Source organism: Equus quagga, chromosome 3 (genome assembly GCF_021613505.1).
Source record: "Equus quagga isolate Etosha38 chromosome 3, UCLA_HA_Equagga_1.0, whole genome shotgun sequence".
In the NCBI taxonomy this organism is placed as follows: Eukaryota; Metazoa; Chordata; class Mammalia; order Perissodactyla; family Equidae; genus Equus; species Equus quagga.
In genome coordinates, this window is record NC_060269.1 from 121363837 (window position 1) to 121389869 (window position 26033).

General features: G+C 37.4%; 1 protein-coding gene across 3 annotated transcripts in view; it reads left to right on the top strand.

Annotated features, from left to right (window-relative positions):
- LOC124237237 (phospholipid-transporting ATPase IA-like) overlaps window positions 1-26033 on the top strand; it is a 220743-nt gene that overhangs the window by 101080 nt on the left and 93630 nt on the right. For all 3 annotated transcript variants that reach the window (XM_046656693.1, XM_046656694.1, XM_046656695.1), the window contains 6 exons: window positions 1804-1909; window positions 3195-3277; window positions 5697-5746; window positions 9457-9526; window positions 15418-15502; window positions 17905-18044. In XM_046656693.1, coding sequence (XP_046512649.1) covers window positions 1804-1909; window positions 3195-3277; window positions 5697-5746; window positions 9457-9526; window positions 15418-15502; window positions 17905-18044 — 534 coding nt within the window. The remainder of the gene's footprint in view (window positions 1-1803; window positions 1910-3194; window positions 3278-5696; window positions 5747-9456; window positions 9527-15417; window positions 15503-17904; window positions 18045-26033) is intronic.

Sequence of the window (26033 nt, forward strand, 5' to 3'; positions counted from 1 at the left end):
CTTATTAAAATTCCATCAGATCCAGTGATATGGTCTCCGAGATCCAGAACTTTTTCTCACAATTGGTTTGATCTCCATATGTCAAAACTTGAACTTATAATCATTACCCTAAAACATGCTGCCTCTCTAGTATAGATAAATTTATCACCTGTGCCGCTGGCCAGGGGCCTGGCAATGTGTTCTGATGGGTATTTTTGTGTTCGTTTTTGTTAAGAAAGCCTTCAACAAAATATTAGGTTCAAGATTCACTAGACTAGACCACCTCTTCCCTCATGTGTTCTCAGGTTCAGTAAATTGCACCATCACCTATCAAATTACTCTTTCTAAGAACTTAAGGGTTGCTTTTGATACCTCCTTTCCCTCCACCACTAGGTCTATAAAGAATCACCAAGCCCTTGTCAAGACTGACTTCTTAATATATCCTGAAATGTCGTCTTCACTTCGTTCTCACTTCCGCTTCTCTGATCCAGACTATCAGCATCCCCCATGAGAATTACCATAATAGCACGCTAACTAGTCTCCTTGTTTCCATTTTTACTCCCCTCCGGTTGCATATGGTGACTGGAAAGATGCAAATGAAAGTGAAGTCCCATCACTTCCTGGTTTAAAACCATTTTCTGGCTTCCTTCTTAACTTATAAAGTTACGTGATCTAGCCCCTGCTTAAGTCGCTAACTTCAGTTGAAGCTACTTGCCTTTTCTTTCTCTTCAGGCCACACTGGCTTTCTTTTATTTTCTCAAACACACTTCATTCTTTTCTTTCCTTCTTCAGGACCTTTTCAGTCATATCTGATTTCTTCTTGATGGAAGACTCTTTGCTCAGTCGTTCATAAGATTGAAACCTCATCAGCTTAAATATCACGTTCTCTTGAGAACAACCACAGACTGACCCAAATTGCATTACATGATAGTTGCACATTCTCTCCTTTATAGCCCTTTTTGCACTATAAATACATCATTCTTGTGTGTTTATTTGTGTTCTGTCTTCCCCGCAAGTCTAAGCTTCACATCCTAGGAACCATGTCTGTTTTATCTATTGTTTTAGCCTGAACTCAGATTTTTCAAATAATATTCTGATTTACCTTTCCAATCGCTTCATTCTTTTTTGTTTTTAAAGTCCAAAAGCATAGTGGAATATTTTTTCTTTATTAATTGACATTTCTCTTCATCAGGAGCCATACAGGAAGATGTTTAATTTAGAAGATCTGGCTTCTTTTCTCCTATATACTCTAAGCTACTTGCAGAAAGGATCTACTCTTATGTCCTCCTCAGGCTGTAAGAGTCCATTGTACATAGGAATTGTTCAATCAGTTCTTTTTTATTCAGTAAAAAATATATCACGTTAAGGCTGGCATTCTGGGAGAGAAGGAGGACGAAGCGTTAGAGAGGAATCCCCTGCCATCGTCACCCCAACCCAAAGCAGTGGATCCACAATAAGATCAGATGCCTAAAATTTAAATCTGATCAGACCTAGAACCAGGTAAATGAACACTTTAGAATTTCTCTCCTGTCTTCTGAGGACAGGATTCAACCATATCTGCCTTTGCACTATACTATTTCTGTTTGACAGCACAAAGTTGTCCTGCATAAATGTTTAGAAAATGAATGATAGAGTTCAAGAAGGAATAACTTTAGTTTAAAATATTTTCTCCATAATAGATGTGGACTTCCTAGTTGACTATAACCTCACACCCTCAAGGCTTAACATCTATACTCTTAAAAGATAGACATGAAGTAATATTGCTATCATTAGTGTCAAAATGTTTAAATGAAAAGGGCTAAATTATGTGCTTATTTCTTACAGCCAACTGCACCTATAATATGTGAATTTCTTACAATGATGGCAGTTTGTCACACGGCGGTACCAGAGCGAGAAGGCGATAAGATTATTTATCAGGCATCATCTCCAGGTACAAATGAAGCAGTTGTGATGTATTTTTTGGTATAAATTGCTCTGAAATTTGAGATTGTCTAGAAAAAAATCTATTTAATTTGAAAAAAGTAAAATGACCAAGTTATGTTTCTTAGATAAAAAATTTTATTTACTAATTACAAAAAACTTGGCTTTCAGCATTAAATATATGTATGTTAAAATACATAACTTTGTATATGTAATTTTGGGTATATGACGTAAATAACATGGAAATTTGAATAACAAAATTCTCACAAGTAAAAAGTACTTTTTTATATGTACATAGTAAGTTCTCCCTTCTTTATAAATAATTAAGAATAACCTATTAGTCAGAAACTGGTTTTACACATAAGCAGACAGGAAAAGGAAGATCTATTTGCCTGAATAGTGTCCATTTGAGAGCACCAATTTTGCTTTTCTCTTTTGGAAATGATAATCAAGGAGCTTGTCGTGTATTTATTTGGATAAGGAAAGTTTTCACATTTGAAGGGATTCCAAAAAATATATATTAGCATAGTTATCAATATTTAATACTTAAGCTTAATTTTAGACCTATTTTCAATGTAAAATGGGATAAATAGTCAATTTGATGATTGTAAGTTTTTAGGAAAGAGGAAACACTTTGGAGAACTTTGTTGTGAGTGTTTTAAAGTGTATTCTAAACAGCGCCTGCTGAGCTTGTAAAATAGACCAAATTCCTAAACGAAATGTTACATCTCCTATTGTTAGGATAGAAACTATATGAATATTTTCTTATCTCACATCCTACCCTCAGCAACGAGAAAGTTTGATATAGCATAGCAATGAAAGTAAATAATATAATAAAATAAAGCATCAATTCGTTTATATCCATTTAAATTGAACCCTCAATTAGTAGTATTAGTTTTTCTACATTCACCATTTTCGCAGGAAAAGCATAAAATGTAAGAAGGCAATTTTGTGTTACTCATTTTGAGAAAGGGTTCTAGAAAATATGCTGGACCAAGGGGTACATTTAAATTTTCCTTCTTAGGTGTGCGTGACTAACAGTGAGAGTTCATCATCAGAAATAGGACTCTGAAGTCTATACGCTTGTCTCAGATCCTTAAGATTATTCTACTCATTCCTTTGGCATTGTCATATAATTTAAAAAGAAATAGATTTCTATCACAAGGGCCAGAATAAAAAGAATTTTAATTCTTTTAAAATTAAACAGAAAATTATATTACAATAACGTATTTCTCTTGCATTTGAGATAATTTTTTTTCACCATGTATTTGCTTTCACCTGTTTTCCTAAAACAGATGAGGGAGCATTGGTCAGAGCAGCAAAACAATTGAATTTTGTTTTCACTGGAAGAACGCCTGACTCAGTGATTATAGATTCAGTAAGTTATTTATTTCCAAGTCTCTTTTTCATCAAAATAATACATACGCATAGCTTCAAAGATAAAATAATACCAAAAGGCTCATAATAAAATAGAGATTCCCTATGCCAGTTCCCCTCTCCAGAAGCAACCACTTTCTGTTCTTTTAGCTATTTCTTTAGGCATTTATACATTTCATATTTTCCAAAAATATGTTATTAATGATACATGTTTTGATTTTTCAATTTTAGGCATATCTACTGACTATTATGTTAAATGAGGATTTCTCTCAACTCACCATCCCTTCCCAATATTATATAATTATGTACAATTTTTGGTTAAACAAGTATTCAGATCCAATTTTTTTTTTTTTCCTGAGGAAGATTAGCCCTGAACTAGCATCTGTACCAATCTTCTTCTGTTTTGTTTGTGGGTCGCCACTTCAGCATGACTGACAAGTGGTGTAGGTCCACACCCGGGATCCAAACTCACAAACCTAGGCCGCCAAAGCAGAGCACACCAAACTTACCCACTACACCACAGGGCCAGCCCAGACCCAATTTTTAAAATGAGTGAAAAACTTGAGCAAACATTTCACAAAAGAAGATATATGGATGGCCAATGAGCAATGAAAAAACATCATTAGTCATGAGGGAAATGCAAATTAAAATCACAGTGAGTTACTACCTGCCCACCAAAAAGGCTAAAGTTAAAAACATTGGCAGCACCAAATGTTAATGAGAATTAGGGCAAGTGGAATACCCGTATATTGCTGGTAAATGTGTAAAATCATGCAATCCCTTTGGAAAACCTTGTAGAGTTTTCTAAAACAGGTAAACAAGCAACCAACCCAGTAATTGTACTCGTAGTTACCCAGGAGAAATGAAAGCTTATGTCCACAAAAAGATGTCTAATGGAATATTCATAGTAGCCCAAAACTGGAAAGAAACCAAACGTCCATCAGTAGCAGACTGGATAAACAAATCATGATGAACTCGTACAATGGAATATCTAAATGATAATAAGGAAGGAATTTTTGACTCATCAACAGCATGGATAAGTCACAAAAACATTATGTTGAACAAAAAAAACTAGACACAAAGGAGGGCATACTCTTTAATTTCATTTATAGGCAGCTCGAGATCAGACAAAGTGATTTGTCCTCATAGAATTCAGAACAGTGGTTGCCTCGGGGTCAGGGAGAAGATTGAATGGAAAATGGCATAAAGGAATTTATGGGGTGATGGGCATGTTCTGGGTCTGCATCTGGGTGGCGGTTAAACCAAGTATACCTTTGTCAAACTATGCAATTCTCACTGAACTAGACGTTTAAAGTCTAGGTACTTTATCGTATATAAGTCGTATCTCATTAAGAGATCATTGTTTAGTGTTTATGTTATTACACCTGTACCAGTATTCGTAGCTGAACACTGTTGTATACAGTAATTATTTTATTTTTTATTTTTATGTTTCCTGATATAAAATTATTTCCTGAAAATAATTTTTTCCTTTATTGCGTAAAGATAAATCCCTCATCTTTTTTTCAATTACTTAATTTTCTTTCTACCTGTTACTAATTGTTCCTATACCTTTTTAGTCACTTTTGTCATAAGTCACAGCAGATGATCTGTCAGTCGGCACTTCTTTCCTTAAGACATCCTTCTTGTGTCTGAACCCTTAGGGCTTCTCTGGGGCTTGTTGGATTCCCCAGAGAGTGATCTTCCAGTTTCTGCCAAGAAAGATCTCACTGCCAGAATGTAGGGAGCTGAGCAGGTTGGGGTGTTGGGGCCGAGCGTTTCGTATAAATATGATACCAGGCCATTTCTTCAACTGTGCCAGTCAACTTCTAGGTGAAAAATCCTCTGCCTTACTGTTTATAGAGCAAAACCTCTGCTCTTCTGCCAGTATGCAGGAAGGGCCAGTGCTGAGAGCTGCTTTTCAGGTAGCTTTTACCCAGTCCTCCCCATTTTAGGGCCTTCCTTTACCTCACAATTCTAGAGCTGTCTGGTATTTCACTTCCTTAAGCCTTTTAAGGATTATGTGGTACAAACTGGGTTGATTCTCAGCTTTTCTCATGGCTGCTGTAGCATTTACCCTTCTTGTATCTGCTAAGAAAGATAGCACTCATTGATCTGTTTTCTAGCTTCCAAATTTTTGGTGCTATTATCTCTTATCTTCCTGCTATTATGAGTTTCTTTCTTTCTTTTTAAGTGTTTACGGTAGTTTTAGTGGGGCTTTGGGAAGGACAGAAAGGAAATGTGTATGTCCAGTGTTCCATCTTAATCTGAAAGTTAGTAAGTTCAATTAAAGATGATGTATTTCAGAAAGGACGATTTGTTTGTGTTGACATTTTTACATTAAAACTTCATGACTGAGGTTTATTTCCAAGAAGCCAGAGATACTTCAGCTTTGTGTAATCATGTATTCCTTTTCTTCTTAGCTGGGGCAAGAAGAAAGATACGAATTGCTCAATGTCCTGGAGTTCACCAGGTAAAACATCTGCTCTGTGATTTGTGTGTATGAGATAAATTTCTATTTATTTTTATTTTTTCCCTTTTAAATTAGTAGAAAGTGTGCTTTATTTTTATTTAACTAAATTTATTTAAGCAAAATATTAAAATCTTCAGTACAGTTTTTAATTGTCATAGCTGTAGATAGATTATAACCAGCTCTCTTCAGAGTGTCACACAGCATGACTCCTGGAGGCAGTGTAAAAATATTTGTGAACACAACTGTCTGTATCACAACTATGGGGTATAGTCCTGGGAGTCTTATGGCTAGTGATCTGAAAACATTGCTATACTTAGAGGTGCCAAGATTTATGTGGAGTTAGATGAATCAGAGTGAGGAACCCACCATTCTAATTATCTGCTCATTGTATCTAATTGTCTTTGAGATTTTTGAAGCCATATCCATCTCCCTATTAGGTATAAAATCAGTTACCATCTAGTAGAAAACAGCAGAAAGCAAAGAGATTATCCTCCTTACTTTGTTTCTTAGGGTGAAATAATAAAGGCCTTTTTTGGCTTTTTATTCCCCTGTGATTATGTAGTTACCCAACTAACCTACATTCTAGGGGCAGATAGGCCTTAGCTACAGACAGGAGGGTCTTTAAAGATTGCATCACCATTCACGGGACACTTAAAAATATCTTCAAGGCCACAGCCAGGAGGTAATGCTGATATTCAAGGAAATAAGTGTCTGTCTTTTTTCTTGAACTTTCTCCTGCATAAGGCAAACCTGTATGCTGACTAGAAAAGGTATTTCCTTTTCTGTGCCAACTTTAGTGGCTGTCTTGGTTGCGAGTGACCACATGCCAGTGGTTAATATCAAAAGTAATGGGGTCTGTTAACTTTACCATTTAGGCACTGTTTTCTTTACTTGTATGCACTGAAAGGCTCAAGGGAAAATGCATAAAAAGAAGTAAGGTGATTAACTGTAAGAGAGTATTCCCAAAGTGTATCCCCCATCTCTTTTTTATCATGTCAAAGTGACTGTTTCTTCTAAGCCTGCTTGTATTATGTCTGTAATATCTTACAGATAGTATATCAGTTAGCATTTGGATATGTTTGTTTATTAACATACACTTAGGAGCACTATGCTAAGTGTTAATACCATGAAGAAAAATAAACCAAGGTTAGGAGTTTAAGCTCTTTCAGGATGCTCTGATGGGGGTAAGCTTAAGCTTGAAAGTGAGAAAAGTGAACATGATGTTATTAAAATAGTCTTTGTGAAAGACATTAGTGGTTTAGAGTAGGATGATGGTAGAGAAAGTAAAGTGAAGTTGATAGAATCTGGATACCTTTTGGAGGGAATGTCTGGGGACTTTGGGATGGATTGGATGTGGAAGGAGGAAAGAGGAAGTGGTTACGGTCCGTGACATGAACACTTGGGTGGATAGAGATACTATTTACACAGATGGCAGATATAGGAATAAATGCAGAGGGTGATATGTTTGAATTGTTCAGTTTTAGGTGCCTGTGGGGTATACAATTAAGGTGCCAGAGACAGGCAATTGGATGTAGGGGGCCGGGAACATAAAAGAGAAGGCTATGGCTGAAATGTAAATTTGATCGTCATTCGCCTGTAAGTGTTATTTAAAGCCGTGAAAATGAGTTGGATCTCCTGGAGATAAACTGTGTAATGAAGGAAACAAAAAATGCTGGGGATTTTGCTATGAGTAACTCCAACTGTTAAGGGCTGGTTAGAAAAAGAGGAATTAGCAAAAGAGCCTGCTTTATGTTGTGGTCAGAGAAGTAGAGAATAGAGAGAGTAATAGCACGGAGCCAAGAGAAGAGGATGATTTCATGGAGAGAGTCATCATCTGTGTTGGAGGTGCTGCAAGGTTAGGTCAGGTGAAGATTGAAAAGTGTTGGATTTAGCCATTCAGTGGAATGATGAGGAAAGAAACAAGATGGGAGTGACTGGAAAGTGTAGGGGATGTAAGTGGAAGAGGCAGTGTGCATAGTGATTGTCTTGAGAAGTTGAGCTGTGGAGGGGAAGAGGGAGAGTTGGAAGGGGGTGTTCCTCAATGCGGGGAGGGTTGTTTGGGATGAGTTTTGTAGGAGAGAGACTGGAACATGTTTAAATACTAATGAGAAGGATCTATTCTAGAAAGAGAAGATGCAGATTCAGGGGAGAGCCACATAACTTTAGGAGTGAGGTGGCTAAGAAAGAGGGGTGAGAATGTTCATAGCACGTGTGATAGGAAGGTCTCTGATAAGAAAAGAAATGTTTCCTCCATTGTATCAAGAAAAGAGACAGAAAAGATGGTGCATTGTGGATAATGTTCAGGTTTTAATGGCAGAAAGAATAGGGATTTCTTGCCTGAGGCTTCTGTCAAGGTGAATTGCAAAAATTCAAAGGATCCTGAGTGCCGAGGGTGCATTGAAGATTCGCAGAATGGAGAAGGTGTTCATAGTCCTGCAGAGAGTGAGAGAGCAAGCTTGTTAGGAAAATGTAGTTGGCTGCAGGGCAGTATGGAACACCCAGTTGACATTGGTATCATGTATTTACTGATCTGTGGCTGGGTGAATTTTCTCCAGCAATGTCCATTTACCGCAATGTACCACAGAAAGCATTCCTGTTCACTCAAGATTTGGGAGTTATGCCAGGAGAAGAGAAGACCAAGGAAGATGCTAAGTTTGGGACCATATTGTGAAAGCTGGGTTAAGAGAGGCAAGGGTCAAGAAGGGCTGAGATAGAATATACACATGTCATTACAAAAGGACAGGGAGCAATTAATGTATTCCTAAAGCACACAGATGGAGATCGGAGATATTAGTACAATGGGGATTATGCATGGAGAAAGAGAGGACTAAATGTTTCTAGATACCTCTGAAAAAAGCTCCTAACTATATGCTATGACACCATATCTTACTGCTACTGTATAGTGGACTCTTCTCAGTTTTTTTGCAGCAGAACATTATAAGGTAAAACAAGTAGATACAGACACTTGAGGAGTCCTTTTTTCCCCTAATTGCTGGAGAGAATGCCTGTACATGCTTGGTTCCAAGTGAGGCCTTTCCTCTGCAGTGTTCTACCAATTTGTTCTGTTCTGTGTTATTTGCTCTCTTTGCTAATGCGTTGGAAGATGTTGTATGTTTGACTAGCAGTTTTTATTAAACTGTTTACATTGCCAACACAGTATTAAAATGTTTGTGCTCATTAGCTTAGTTTTGTAATATAAATTAGGGTTTTTACATGATTCCAATGGTTTGCCAGTAATCTTTGAAAAACAATAGTTGTGAATGCTTGAGTCAGTTTTAAAGTGCTGGTGTTTGCCTTTATATGTGATTGGGTATGCACTTAAAATTGATTGTCATTTCTGTTTTTAATAAAAACTATAACATACAATTCATCTTGAAAGATACCAGCTTAAATATTTTTTAAATCTGAAAACATTGAACCAGAACTCTCCTCTACCCTGGTGGGTACTAACTCCTGCAGGTTTCTAGGGAGCCATTTTGTAAATTATTCCTCTTGGGCAGCAGGTGGTACCCTGGTGCCTTAAAAAACATATGTAACTTCCAAAGGTACCCAACGATACAACCAGGGGATAGTTTGTATATGTGGAAGGATGGCGCTCATAATTTGGTCAAATTTATTTTTTCACTATGAGCATTAAAATATGTGAGGCATGACAAACATATATATGCATATGCTCAGTATGATGATACATTATGGAAAACCTCTTTCAGCGATAGAAAAAGAATGTCGGTGATTGTTCGCACTCCATCCGGGAAGTTACGACTTTACTGCAAAGGAGCTGTAAGTTTTTATTTTTGTCCTTTACAGTGTTGATTTATGATGGTTTATAATGTATATGTTAAGCATTCTGCTATGGAAATGTAACACAGATGTTTAGCATGAAGTTGCTGACATCCACTTTTGTTGGTGTTTTATAGTAATAGTGTTCAGCCTCTCCTGGTAAAATGTGGAATTCCTTCTGGGTAGATTAGGTACTTTGAAAAAGTTTAGCCTAGGTTATTTATATAATTTGATTTTTGATACATAATAATTGAGGTTTATATTATATAAATAAGTTGGAAGACAAATACAGAAAATGTTTTTAAATTGCATTAGAAATGTAGTGATCCACACCACTTTGAATCTAATTTTTTAGAGACCATAGAAATGGAAAGAAAAAAATTGGATCATGGTGACTGCTATAATTTCTTCATGTGGTGATTACTATTTGTCTTGCGTTGTTTTAATTATAAAAGAATTTCTAACTATTGTTTGGCCTTGGTATACTAGCAGGTTATATTGACAGAAATAGTAATATTTCATTCTGAGTTTTCCTAGTTAAAATATGTTTACACTCATGGAAAAATAAGAAATCTACTGACCAGGGGCTTTTTTTGTTCTTAAAATTAGTGTGTTCCTTCTGAATTATCCTTTACTGGTGCCTAGTCTACTTGGACTAGTCAGGTAACTTGCCAACTTGGAACTTTGACTTTAAATATAATCAACAACCTTGCTTTATCACATGGAACTTGGAAACTGAACTTATTAAGAAGCCCAAGCTTACCACTTAAATTCCTGCTCAGAATGTTTTCAGTTCCTTAGTTTTAAAGCATTAAAATGCAATCTTTGAGTGCTTGGTTTTAAAGCATTTTAACAGAATTATTTTGTGATGTCTCATGAATTGTGTTAAAATTCATTTTGTTCTTGATTCAGACATGTAACTTTTATTCATTGTGTACGTTTTATCTACAAGACTTTGAACTGGATTTTGGAGATAGGAAGATAAGACCCAAGACTTGTCAGGAGCTTAAGACTAGTCAGGGAAATGTATATAAAGAGAAAATTAGATTACAATATTAGCATATATTGTAAAGATCTTCCGCATCCCACTAGTGACAGTTAGTGATAAGGGAATAAAGAGAACCTTTGAGACCTCCCACTTTAAATGGTTGATATGTGTCCAGTTTACTACCCCAACTCACATCCTTCCTTTCTTAGTTTTAATAATCTTCTACCTAGAAACTTTGGGGAGTTAAACCATTGAATAAAAAATTAAAACATTGAGCTTCCTTTTGAATAATCACAGAGATGTTTTGCATATATTAACTTGCTTTTAGTATTGTTTCCCCCCACTCCCAAATTGACTGTGAAATGTGGCTAAATACTAAAAAGGCGTAAACATGCAACACAGCAAGGTACATTTGAGAACTACATGTAGTTTGGCAGGGGCTAGCAGAAGGCAAAGATGGAAGGGTGGGCATAAGTTAGGTCATGGGTTATTTTTCATGCCCAAGAACTTGTACTTTTTTTCTGGATCATTCTGATGCAATTTAGGAAGATGATTTAAGGCAGAAAGGAGATGCATACGGAGTTGCCAGTTGAGGCCATTGACTATAGTCCAGGAAAGAGTTGATAAGGATTGGAATCAAAACAATTGCAGAGAGAATTGAGAGGACAGAGATTTAAGACCTAGTAATTGATTACATGTGGGTGGTGAGGGAAAAGATATGATCAAGGATTATTATCAGATTTCTACTTGGCTGAGTAGATTAAGTGATAAGCTTAAGCAAAACAGAGGGTTGGGAGCTACATCTGGGCCCTAAGGCAGAGGTACCTTGATTTCATGGGGGAAGAAATCTAGGGTGCTGATACAGATTTAGGAGTTGTTAAGTCCTAACTAATTAAAAACAGGTGTTAACTCCTAACTGACTAAAAGCAGAGGGCTGATGAGATCTCTTATGAAGAAAATATTACGTAAAAAGAGGAGGGCTAATGAGGAAAAGTAGAGGATCCAAGAATGGAGATTATAATTTGGAGGAGAGTCTGAGGAGTCTGTTGATTCCTTGGTAGGGTGAATAATCAACAGTGACAAGTGCAACAGAATACTTGAGTAATAGGGGCCGGCCCAGTGGTACAGTGGTTAAGTTCACACATTCTGCTTCAGCGGCCTGAGATTCGCCAGTTTGGATCCTGGGTGTGGACCTACGCACCACTTGTCAAGCCACGCTGTGGCAGGCATTCCACATATAAAGTAGAGGAAGATGGGCATGGATGTTAGCTCAAGGTCAGTCTTCCTCAGCAAAAAAGAGGAGGATTGGCGGCAGATGTTAGCTCAGGGCTAATCTTCCTCAAAAAAAGAAAAAAGAATACTTGAGTAATAAAGTCAATTAAGAAGTCATCAATAATACTTTCCAGTCAAGGTAGCATAGTCTGTTCATACTTTGATGTATCTTTTCTATTTGAAAATCATGGCAGTGAAGATATAGTATAAAGAGAAAACACAAAAGATAAAACCAGGCTCAAAAACAAGATAAGCATCTTTGAAAACCAAAATATCAATAGAAAATCAAAGTGGTACATTGAACTGAAGTCTCAAGCTGAGTGAAGTGGGAGTGCCAGGCCCTGGGTTCAGAATCAAGGAGCAGTGGCTGGAGTCTGGTTTCTGTGGGGCAAAGGAGGAAAATGGTGCTGTCTGTCAAATACAGATGACAGCTACTCTCCCCATTTTGTAGCCTAAGACAGTCGTGAGCTTCCTAATCATGGGAAGATGCTAAGGAAAGCTCATGCCTCTGCTGGAGGTTATATAAAACCACTAGGTTGGGATACATGCAAAGAGGGAGAAAGCAAGTACAAAACTTAAGAGACACATGAGGAAATCTCATGCCAAAGAGAGAACAAGCACATAAGTGGCTGGAGCATGAGTTCAATCCAGATGAAATCATTTGTGTAGACCAGTCTGACAGAGGATGTTTAGTGCTCAACGTGATAAAGAAATTAGAATTATTTTTCATCACAGAGAAATTAGGGGAAGGGAGGAGTGGGGATATGTGTAAGGTAAGTTAGAAATCAAAATTAAATTTAAGAAAAAACATCAGTAAATGGAATAAAGTCTAGATTACACGGAGTTGAAGGGCTGGGGGTGGAGTTAGTGAATTGGAAGATAGTACTGAAGAGTTTATCTAGAATAAAGTACAGAGATGGTGACCGTGTGTGTGTTTATGGATGACTTATTTTCTTGCTTTTTTCTGGATGTTCTGCAATGAGGTTATCTTGCTTTGTTAATTTTTAAATGAAAAAAGGAAAAATATATAATACACAATTTATGTCGGCAATAGTAGCCAATTTAGGAAAAGTTATTATAACAAATAAAAATTCAATTTATTTAAGAAAATAAAAATCCTATTCCAATACTTATATGCCAGAGGCGAAATTAGACACTTGACTATTACACTTAATGCTTCAGAGACCTTAAAGTAACTGAATATTTCAGATTAAGGGCTCCCTAAATAAAATTCGGTGCCATACACAAAAAAGGCCACATCTAAAATTAGTTATTTTTAGCACTTCACCACCACATCGGATGCAAAGTAAGATAAATCTGAATGGTGCACATAAACACAGAAAATGTATGTTAAATAAAATTCCTTATTTAAATATAGATGTCTCTAATGTCTTTAGCAAACATTCCACTTCACAGGGACCAAGCTTCCCACAGTCTCACCATGTGGTTTAACCTGACAGCATGATCAGAGTCCTTGGTAGTAATTGGCTAATTTATAGCAAGATTATCTAGGTAACTTCAGTATAAATTGCAGTGCTTAAATAAGTAATTACATAAGACCTCTTTTTTCCTACTTGCTACCTTCATATTGTTGACTCTTGCATTTCATGGTACAGTCCTTCTTTATTTGGCAATATTGTATAATTGTATAATATTGTATAATTGGTCTTCCATACAAGTGAAATTTCAGGATGATTGAGGACTACTTTGCTTCTTATTCATTTAACACATTATTTTTGAACACTGCCATGTGCAAGGTACTGTAGGTGCACATAGAGTGGCATTGGAACTTCAGTCTAAAAGATAAATCAGTAAACAACTTTTTGAAGGAAAATTCACCTAAGATGAATTATTCACCTTGAAGCCCTAGGCTCTTTATGTAAGTGACTGTAATCTGACTGTGCCATGCCACTTGAGAGCATCCCCTCACCAAGATTCTTCACTTTTACCTTGCCAAGGGCCAGGCTACCAGATAAGTAAATCCAGTTAGGATTTTCTGTAAATGTAGACTCAGCAGGTTCTAAGTCTGATCCTAGGAGATGCACAAGCTTTAGTTCTTATGAAGAAACCTTTTTTGGTTCCTAACAATGTACCAAATACTTGATGTAGCCCTCTGAATAAATTAGTATTGCTTTGGATTGAAAGGTATCTGACTGTATTTATTTCCACATGTAAACATGGCCGATCATGATGGTCGTTTAAAAACAAACTATACAACGCATGTAAAAGGCCACATTCTCTCCCCTGTTTTCCTTGATACTATAAAGAAGGTAGAAAATTCTCCTATTCTGAGCACCAGTTTCTTCTACTAGAATGCTTGGCTACATTGCAGAATTTAATCTCCCTAGCCTTATTACTTATCACTTTTGTTTTCATGATTTTAATTTTTTTTGAAGATTTTCTTAGTTTTAAAATGGCCTATTTTAATTTCATTGAAAATTTCATTAGCCTCTGGAAAAAATAGAGTTCATAAGTTATACCTTTCATTGTCAGAAAGGAGCCATGAGGGGAAATTATCATTTCCTTTTGCTTTGCCCCCCCTTCCCATTCCGCCACTGAAAAATGAAAAGAAATTCATAATTGGGACCTGGAATATTCCATCTGTTCTGAGGTCACTAAGCTCTGTTTCTCTCAAGGGTTCTAAATCATACTCCATTAGTCTGCTTCCAAATCTTAGGCCTGAGACTCGAGACCCAGAATGGGTAATACCACTGAGAAAGTAATTGCAGGTAAATGATTTATTTTTTCCTGATCTCATAAAACCACGAAAGCCAAATACTAAAATTCTTAAAACATTAAACCCAAACCAGAGAATAACTAAAAGAAAAATAGGCATTTTATAAAGGGGCAAAATCAGAGAAACATAAGTAGTGCATAAAGTTAAAACTGAAAAGGACTTTAAAGATAATCCAGTAATTGAATTTTACAGACTAAGTACATTGAGTCTTAAAGCTAAAATGACACAATCAGAAGTATTCAGCTATAAGGCAATGCTGGGTTTGTCCAGGGTTCTCCCCACTATGCCTACCAGCCCCCTCAATGAATTTAGTTCTGTATTTCTCACAGTTTGTTCTTTTGTGAGCATCCGTCCCATAAAGATGCCCTAACCCCTAAAACGTTCGATGGTGAGTGAGTTTGGGGCACTTACCATATTGTCACCTTAGAGACCCACCATGCACATTAGCATTTTTAAGGGTCCAAGAAGTTGCAGTAGGGCAAGCTGTTTAGTTTTGTTCGGTCCAGCACTTCCCAGAATTGTTGAGTGCTGGACCATTCTCCCTTGTAGCACCTATGAACCCTGCAGTGTCCCACAAAACCTTCTGAGGTGGGAGGAGATCTTGTAGCACGTGGGAGGTCAGTGAAGTATTAATAGAATATGAGATTTGGGGCATTGGAGTAACTACGGATTTATTCAGAAAGGAGAAAGATGGAAACATAAGACTAGAACCTTATTCCTTAGGGTCATAGGGGAAACAGTGTTGTTAGGGAAAAATATTTTTGCTGTAAAACTAATGCTAAAAGTGATTGGTTGTTTTTGTACTGATTTGCTGCTAACCACGTTTCCAACATCAGCTTGATTAAACTCAGAATGCTCTGTTTCAGTGTGTTATACCTTCTGCTTGTTTTCTAGGACACTGTAATTTATGATCGACTGGCAGAGACTTCAAAATATAAAGAAATTACCCTAAAACATTTAGAACAGTTCGCTACAGAGGGTGAGTGTAAAATGGCAATAAAGATGATTAAAATAAAAAGAAATCTTGTGCTACTGGTGTCTTGCAGGATCATCGTTATTATTTTACTTAAAGATTCCTAAAGTAAGAATAATTTCTAAGTAATTATTGTTGGATAATTTAGATTATGCTATATGCTGTTCCCACCCAGTATTTTTATTTTGCTTTCCTAAAACTGTACTTAGTAAAATTTTGAGAGACTTCATCCCCGTGTTTTAGGGGATATGGGGCCTATAAATCTGTTCACTTTTTAGAATGGATATGATTTACAATTTAAATACTTTGCTTTGTATCTTAAGCAATTCAGAAGGAAAAGAAACAAGAGTCAAAGAACTGGATATTCTTATCTGAATATGAAAGAGGAGAATAAAGATACCTATATAGAACTATTAAAATAGTTATCCAACACTGTTTCAACCACAGACTTTTCCTTAAGCCCCTACCACATGCCAGGCTGTGTGTGAGGCCTGAGAATCCATGATGAACGAGCTCAGTCCCGTCTCTTGGTCCTACTGAAATATATGATCTGTGCAACCAAACACTACATCGTCTGGGGAGATGATCTGGATTAGATGAAAGGAAGTGAGAGCTGTGAAACATTAGGGTCAGTTACTACAGGATTTCGTAGAGTTTTATATCTGAATTTAACAAAAGTGGCCAGAGCTGTATCTGAATCTCCCATCTCAGTTTTCACTCTTGTCTGCTTCAGCTGGAACTGATGCCAATAGCACCAAGCCTGACCTCTGACCAAATGCTTTTTCCTCTGAATCCAAGCTGCGAAAAGATAGGAATGTTTTAAAAAAGACTAGGCTTTGAAAAGCAAGAACATGAAGAACCTTCTCCCAGTTGTCCTCCAAAAATGGGAGAGTGTGGAGACACACATGTTCATGGAGTTCAGATTCCTTAAGATGCCCAGGGTTGGCAGGTACAGCCTACCCAGCAAACAGCACGGGTTCTTATTTTTGAGGATTAAGGGAGCATCTTTGTCTTCTCTGGTTGTGATGTTGAAGATATTCCAGCTCCTGGCTTAGCCTCCACCTCCACCCCATTCTTTCTGGCCCTAGGCTGAGCAACACTACTCCATGGCTACCCTAGAGTAGGTTTCCAGCCAAGTTTCCAAAAGAGAAAAACTCATCCTAATGTGGCCCCAGTGATTTAAGCTCTATGCTCAGTGATCTGGCAATAGATAACCCTTCTCCTTTCTTGGAAGATAGAGTCTATGTTCTTCTTGTTTTTGACGTGTTCCCCAGCCATATTTTATTTGACTTGAAATTACCGGCACCCTAGTTATTCTGAGAGTTAAATGACTTTGAGTGAGGGCGTTGTCTTCTCAGGAACCTAGTTAACTGCATTTGTCATGGCTGACAAATGCCTTTGCCTGTCGTTCTAACCCACCAATTTTTTTTCTGGCTGAGAGTAACCTCCAGTGAGTTATGAAACTGACAGGCACCAAGCACTGAGAGCAGGTCACCTCAAACATCAGCTTTGACAATGTTTCCCCAGGGTGTTTCTGAGGAGTATTGCTTTTTTTGTCACTATCCCAAATTTATTTTAGGCTCTTTATAGTACAGATTTACAGTGGTAAAGAGCAGTAACAAATACAACCGTATATCCCATAATAGGTACGTGACTGTCCCAATAGACTCCACGGGAGTCCCTTTCTTCCTTCACAGGCATCTCTGAAGCCACTGTTATGAGCCAGACACTGTGCTCCGTACTGGAGTTACAGATGAGAAGAATGCCAAGTCCCTGCCTTCCAGGAGCGTTTAGCTCACATAGGAGAACCTCAGGAGAAACAATATGAAACATTGCTGTCATTCGCACCATAGGAGTGTTTGAGGATTTCTGCCTGTGGAGTTGGGGTTAGAGAGGGATGATTCAAAGAGATGATTTTAAGAACTGAGTCTTAAAGTAGATGCAAGGCAGACAGCAGAGGAGAGTGGAAGAGGGCGGAATGGAGAAAAAGTGACCAGCATGTGCAAAGACCCTGGTACGTAGGACGTGAATGACAGAGAATGGGGTTGAAGACAATTGTTGTGCGGTGAATGAGCCAGACTTTGAGGTTTGGACTTCATCCTAGGGAGCGATGGAAAGATTTCTAGCAAAGGAATAACCAGATAAGATTAGGATTTTAGAAAAGCCACTCTAGGCATGGAGGATGGACTGAGAGCTGAGAATTAGCATCAGGGTGCCAATTTTAAAAGGCTGGGGAACATTAACATATATTTTACCTAAGGTTTTGTCAGACTTGAATCAGCCTTCAATGTATTATTTGAACTGAATCAGTATTCTCAAGATGAAAGTTTGTTAAATAAAAATAAAAGTGTCAGACTTCTGAATAACATCTTATTTGGTGTTGGGGGGTGCATGCTGTCTTTTTTCAGGATTAAGAACTTTATGTTTTGCTGTGGCTGAGATTTCAGAGAGTGACTTTCAGGAGTGGCGAGCAGTCTATCAGCGTGCGTCTACATCTGTGCAGAACCGGCTGCTCAAACTCGAAGAGAGTTACGAGTTAATTGAAAAGGTACATGGATGACTCTTTTGCTCGTACGGAAAGTTTGGTTTCCAGAAAACTTCAGTCTTTACTCAAGGGGCCAATAAAATAAAAATCAAAATACCTTGACACACCACTCACTGTTGAATCTTCTCTGGTCTAAGCATTGACAAATCTTAATACTGGTTAAAGTTTTTGCTGAAAAGTCTCTGAGGTTACTTTGTATAGATCTTCACTGGAAATTAGGCCAGTCTAGCCATCTCCTGGCCAGTGTATTCCATTGCTTCTGCATCACGGAAGATATGCACCTCTCAGCCCACACAAAAATGCACACAAGTTACACACACATACATGTGTACATATAGTTAATAAAGGTGTATAATATGTAGTACAAAATAATACAATAAATATGCAGCTTGTGTGACTCTAGCTAATAATAAAGTTACATGAACAATCCAGTGCTTATACCTGGCCAGTCCCTGTTCACTTGTATACATCCATCATTTCTGTCACAACTACACATATCCTCATTTTACTGATAAAGAAACCAAGGCTATTTAGCCAAAACGTGATGGATACACTGTGATGGATGCTGTATAAATAGTAAGAAATCTTGCTTCCTTAATTAAGAATAGCAGTCATTTTACGCAGTACTTACTGTGTTCCAGGTGCTGTTTGTAGCACCTGGGTCTATTAACCTATTTAATCTTCACAACATCCCTTTGAGGTCGGTGCTGTTCATTATCCCAGTTTGACAGTTGAAGAAATCAAGGCAACAGAGAGGTTAAGTAAGTTGGCTGAGATTACACAGCTCATAAGAGAGCAAGCCAGAATTCTCATTCTGGCTCCAGAGTTCCTGCTCTTAGCCGCTCAAGTATCTTCATTCTAACCGTTAACTTTCCATTAACTAACGTCCTAATTGCATAATTCCTTCAACTATATTCACATTTGTACTGCATAGCATCAAGCTTCCTGTTAACCACAGTTTACTTGATCTTGCCTTCAGGTGAGTAAAGGCCAGCATTTTTTTCCTCCTTCCTCTCTCTAAAATAATGTACTTCCTGTCTTGAAAGGTAACCAGCACCACTGATACCTCCCTGGACTTCTCTGCCCTTCCTCTCCCCACGTACCCTCCCCACCTTATAATACTTGGAAATGACATGCCCAGCCACAGGTGGTTTTCCCTATTCTACAGGTGCCGTATGTGACTGTTCTCCTGTCTCCTTGACAGACTGTGATCACTTTAGGAGTTGGTTTGTTTCTCAGACTTCCCTTATATTTGAGCTTATTCCTGTATCCTGCTTATTTCTCAGAAGACTTGTGACAGCATGTGTGATACCTTCCAACTTGATGACCCTGTCCCAGATTTTAGATGTGCACACCCAACAGGGGACTTGTTACCAATCAACTTATCGAATTTTTCTCTTTCTCTCTCTTTTTCCTAATGTACTTATATATGATTATGTCTTGAGGGTATTATATGATGAGATAAAATAATATTTTATTTATGAGACCATGGCTATAATCTCTTTCAATCTCTCCGACTAAAGTCGCTTGTTGTCTTAAAGCACTGATGGCGTTGATTTTAATCTTTTACTTTTCTTACTCATTTGGGAAGTAAATAAGAAATTACCCTGTTTCAAAATGATTCTTTTTCTCATGTCTCCTTTGCTACACAGCCCGAATATGATGTAGTCTCTTCCCTCGTGGTAATGAGATAGAATTTATATGTAACAAGTGACAAAAGATTTGAAAATGGATTCCACACATTAAATTTTGTTGCTATGTGAAGCATACTGTAAAAAATTCTGGGGTTAAATGTTTAGTGTGCCTAAAATTTTTACTCTGAATGTCCTAGAGTTTATAGATTAGATTTAATAGGTTTAACAACTGTTGTTGTGTGTATATGTTTATGTATGTTTAATATCTGTTACTAAAAGACTTGTGACTTCCATCTTTTAAATGAAATAGATGTTCAACCTTTTTCCAGCAGATGGCGATCATGAGTCACTTTGAAATTTATGTTGCCTGGGGAAATCTATAATATATATGAGTATATTTTTAGTTTACAAATGCAAAGGCCTTCCTTATGACTGCCTCTTGCCTAAAATAAATGGAAAAGGGAATTTCTAGCTAGTTCCTCTTCGTGACAAGCCATAGTCTCACTAAGTTTTATTGAAAAATCTAAGACCCCACAAAGGTGAAGAGATTGGTTCCCTTGTTCACCCAGCTTGTTCCAAATTAGGACTAGTTTTCCAGATCCACCTCCACCCCTAAAACCATAGTTTAATTCAGTTATTCACTTAATGAGCTTTCATGCGGTGGTTAATAGATGTTAGTTATTGGGGATGCACAAGCAAATAAGGAATGCTTGGCCGTGGCGCTCTGAGTGTCACTGTCTGAACAATTCCTTAAGGAAATCTGAAGGAACCCAGAGGAATAACTCACGAACTTGGTCCAAAGGGAGTTTTCAGAGAGGTGAGAACTTTTGAAATGAGCCACAAAAGATTATTTTACCAGTTAAAGAGGAGCAGAGGTCTTTTTTTTAGGGAAAAAGAATGGGCACAGTGATACCGTGGGGGTCTCTGCAACTGAAAGCTATTCTTCTGAAAAATGCTTTTCCCAACCCTGATCGATGGAGGACTACAGGGTTTTTAATGTATTTAGAGTCAGAGTGATATCACTTCCTCCTTGGTCTGAGCTTCTAGTCTTTGTTAAAATCAGCTGGGGTTAGTGTTCAGTAGGAGTTGTGGATGACTGCCATTAAAACCACGCTGGTGAGGCCAGTTTCAACATGTCAGAGCACAGATTCTGCTAGGATGCTGCCGTGGCTTTAAATTCAGCTCTCATGGTCTTAGGGGTCATCCATTTTGGCTTCTTCCTTGGCTATTTTAAATGAGACATGTTGATTATGTAATCTGGTTTTGATATGATTGAAATCTGTTTTTTTAGGTAGACCATAATATTGAACTTAGCATTTAAGATAATGAATTATAAACCAAGAGTGGTTTTCACATCTTTCTTTCTTTTTTTTTTTTAAAGAGCAGAACCCATTTTTCCAAACAAAATATTGCCTGAATCATGATGTATATAGCAGATAAAAGTAAAGCTGCTCTGGTTAGAGGCGGGGGTAGGGGGATGGAGAGAAGCCCCAGATGGGCCCTCCCCTCAGCCTCTGTCTTGCCCTCATCATGGCCCGTGAGCACTACTCTGGGGCTCCACTGAGCACAGTTTAAAGATGCTATAATATGGGGCCAGCCTGGTGGTGTAATGGTTAAGTTCGTTTGCTCCATTTGGGTGGCCAGGGGTTCACAGGTTCGGATCCCAGGCGTGGACCTGCCCACCACTCATCAGGCTGTGGTGGTGTCCCACGTACAAAAAGTAGAAGAAGATTGGCACAGATGTTAGCTCAGAGCCAATCTTCCTCACACAAAAAAAAACACGCCAAAAAAAAAAAAGAACACCACATAATAGTCCATCTTTGCATGAAGTTTTTAGAAAATGTGCTTCTCAAGAGTTACTATAGACATCTTCCTTCATTTTTCAACAAAAGATCAGAACATCATTGTGGTCATATAAGGATGTTTCTGAAATATTTGAATTAATGATGGAAAATACCATTGACACATTAGCATTACATTAAAGACATTCAAAATTTGAAAGATTTGTAGAGTTTTTCCTGAAAACAAGAATATTTTTAATATGTTACAAAATAAGAGAAAGTTTTGTAAAATGATTAAGGTTGTGCTTTTAAACCTTACTCTCTATCTTATCCTCCAATATTTATTCAAACAAGTAATTCAGTTTTTGAAATTTGGTTAAAGACTTATTCCCTTGGTGGCTGTAACTCCTAGCATAAGCTGAAAAAAAGTATCCAAATAGGCCAAAAGCATCCAAGAAGAGAATGACATTTGTCCTCTGGTGCAATGCTTTGTTACTTTCCTATCCCAGTGCAGCTGAGCGCTAGGATGCATTCCCATCACCCTCTGGGGCACACGAAAGAAGAAAGGATGTGAGAGGTTTGAAAAAGTCCTCCAGATATTGTTATCCCCATTGACAGTCACTGTGAGACGAGAGGATGTAGGATTTTTACGTCCATCTATAAAAATCATCTCTGCTATGAGGTTATACGGTTTGGGCTCCAACACTTGCATTCAGATGGTAAATTTTTCAGGATTTAAAAAAAAAATTCTTATGAGTTTTTTCAAGATGTTACTGAAACATCTTTTTTCTGTTACCAGATATAGGCCAAGAAGTGACATTTATTGCTAGGAAGGCAAAATTGTTCAGGAATAAGAAGGTTCACATAGTTAAAATGCAAAAGGGGTTATTAGAATCAGATCGGACACTTGAAGTGTCTTGACCCAATTTGAGAAGGAGAATTGTAGCATCACTTCAGGTTTTGTGGACAGTAATGCCTTCTCATCTCTTCTCGTCACCACCGGGGAGAACTTCCAGTCATATTCTTTCAGACGACGAACTTGACCCGTTTTACCTTCTTTAACCTCATTCTTTTGAAAGACAATGTATTTGGACTTGTAGTTTTAGATGATGAAAGCACTTATAGTTTGTTGGTCTATATTTTTTAAAATTTGATTATTTTTAAAATTAAATTAAGAATTCATTTATTTGTATTTAGTTAGGAAAAATGCAAATAAGTAACAGAACAGTTATGAAGCTTTATGCTTCATTAGCAGTGGTTTCTCTGAAATTGCACACCTCCTTCTTTGATCTGCCACTTTACATTTATTCTAACATATTTCTATGACATGTAGATTATTTTTTTGCTCATATTCATGGTATGCTGCTGGGTTTCTTTGAAAATTAATAGTACAGAGGGCTCTGATCTTACCACAGAAGATTTTATAATTAAACCATTGGTTGAAATACGAAGGTGTGCCTTCATGGTAAATATGGTTTTTTGAAATTTTTTAATATTTGCTTCAATAGAAAGATGCAATTATATCTTTAGCATTGCATACATTATCTACTAATCACTTGTAATGTGTATGAAAGCAGGTTATTTTTCTTGAGCATTACAGGAAACAGAGATATAATACCTGTCTAGATTGGGCAATGATTGGAGCAGTAATTCCCTGATGATAAAACTGGTCTTTCTCTCTTGTTATGAGGCATGGATTGCAAAATATTTTTTTAAAAAAGGAAAATGTATCCAACACTTGTATCTGTTAAAGTTTTTTTTTTAATGGATTATGGGTCAGAGAGGATTATTTCTGAGCTTAAGCGTAATCAGAAAGCTGTAATTTTGGCATCATCTAGCTCTCCCTTGAATCGGATAGAAATGTTGTATTTTACATACCTTTTGTTATTTATGATTATGTAAATCCTCCATTAGATTGTAGCTTCATGAGAGCAGGGACCATTTTTATCATATTCCTCTCTATCTCCAGCGCCTGCCTGTTATGTTAATCACCAAATAAATATTTGATGAATAAACAAATGATTCAGTTAAATAATTTATTCAGAAGCTAAATTTATTTAGTATGTGCTTGCTTAATGAAAGCCTGGCCCCTATGACTAATACAGTTCATACTTTCTATACGTTGAGAATGTTGATATTAAATGTGTTGTCACTCAGGATTAACTTAGGGATATGTTAGAAAAAGAGCTAATAATTTTAGAGAGTGCATTGTTTAGAAATTTAGACTCAGTCTTTTAAAAACCTGTCTTCCAAGTTATTTAATATATGAATATGAGAATCACGTGGTTGGAAAGATTCAACAATAAATGCCTCAGGCCATGGCAGGTTCTGTTCTGGGCTCAGGGGCACAGCAGGGGAAGAAGATAGAAAAATCCCAGTCTTCATTTTAGTGTGAGAGCTAGGCAGTAAAATTATGAACTGGAAGATATCATTCCAGTGAGGGCTTGGTGCCCTGGGCACTGAGGTAAGGCACTAAGATAGGACAGTGAGGTGTACCGATCCTTTTCTACATTATTTCCTTTACTCCTCCCCAAAATATGGTTGACATTTCTGGGATTTTTTAAAGACTGCGTTGATGTGGCATAATATAGGTCAACCATTACATTCAGTGTGACTAAATACAACAGTTTAGCACCCTCTGCAACATGTGGCAAGTGGTTTAGAGGATTCCTAACGAAATATAAAACTTAATGGAAAACAGAATTTTTCTTGAACATCTATGGCTGCCAAGTTCACAGTAACTTCTGTATTAGAAAGGAATGCTTTTTCAGATAAAACTACCACTTCTATTCTTAGTAGCTGCAAATATCACTTTCATTTGTACTAAAAAATGAAATGTACTGGATGAAAATTTATATGATGTGCTGGTGATTTCGTGGTTTAAAATTCCAGTAGTTTCCTGTGTTACTGTTTGCTTAAGAACATTTGCAGCCTGTCAGCTCATCCGCTAATAAGACCAGTCACTTTTTGAGCATTTACTAAGCTCGGAGGCCTCCACTGTTTACCATGATTATGTAATTCAAGGGCCTGTAAAGTGGGGTATACAAGGTGATCCATTGGGGTGAGCAAGAAAATGTCAGAACTTCTGTTTCTACTTGTGTTTTACCTCATCTTTTTTTTGCAATTTTCTGTTTTTGCATTTTATAATATACATAGTTCATTAGTATTAACAGAACAAACGTGTTATACAAAAATATACCTATGTCATAGGTAAGTACTCAGCAGTTTTTCCTAACATACTACTAAAAATGTTTGAAATAACTGATCTAATTTCATCCTTAGAACAACCCTATTAAATCCGTATTATTAGCCTTCTTTTGCTGATATAGAAATTCCTAGGTTAAGTTACTTGCTGAAGGACACATATCCAGTGGTTGGCAGAACAGGGATTCAAATCCCAGTTCTGTCTTAATTCCAAATCCCCCATTAATAATCGGTATGTTATTCCACCATCTTGGTTTAGGAGAAAGGAAGAATGTACGTAAAATGTTGGAAACTTGAAAAGAAAATGGAACCAAGTCTGTAGTTGTGGAATCACGGGGCCTGAGGTTGGGAGGCATTGGTGCATTCAGGACACATCCACTTAGTAAATGTAGCCTCTGTGTACTCTACGTAATGTAATTGTACTCTGTTTTCCTTAGAAATAAAGGCGGAAAATGTTTTTTATGATTTTCCCTCAAGTGGTCTTTAGAATCTTAGTTAAAATACTTAAGATTTCCTTGGATCTCTAATCACATAGTTTCTTCCTTCTGGCCTGATAGATTTCTTATTACGAACTCTTCGTGGTAGACTTCCCACACTGGGTATTGCTGTCTTCTCACTTGGATAAGATAGATGTGTTGTTTTTGCAGGCTACACCCAATTGCCTCTCAAATCCTGATTCTTTTCAGCTGGTTGTATGAATTCTGGCCTTATTTGGCAAGCCTTGGCTGTGTGAGAGTTCAAATATGATTTCTGTGGCTCAAAAAGTACCAAGTTCAAACTTACTTCTTGGCCTTGGAAAAATTAACTGGTTGCATTTCTCCAGAAGCAGGCAAATGAGCCATTCCAGTGATTTAATGCTCTTCGTCTGATTGTACTGTAGCCCAGCTTAAACTGAAATGAAAGAGATATGAGATTCACTTTTAAATAAAACCCCTTTGTTGTGTGCTAAGAGATGTAGAGAAGAGAAAGCACAAGAGGGAAGAAATGATACCCAGTGGAATGCAGAACAGAGAGGAGCCTGGCCATCTTTGAGAGGCAGCATTGTAGAATGACTCTAAGAATCCCATAGCCACCAGTGTATCTGTATTCCAAGGTTACCGCATTTTAAAGCTCAAGAGGATGATGATTGCAGTAGCCTCTTACCTGGTCTTGAGGCCTCCATTCTTCATAATCCACGCCCAGTCGGCCACTAGTGAGCTTTCTGAAACGTAAATCTGAGCCTGTCCCTCCCCTTCTAAAATTCTTCCCCAGACACCCTGTGCCTTGGGAATCCACAACATAACACACAGACCCTTCAATTTTTGTTCCCTGCCAGCTTTCCAGCCTCATCTTTTCCTGACTTAATACTCAAAGTTTGAGATGACCGACTTAAT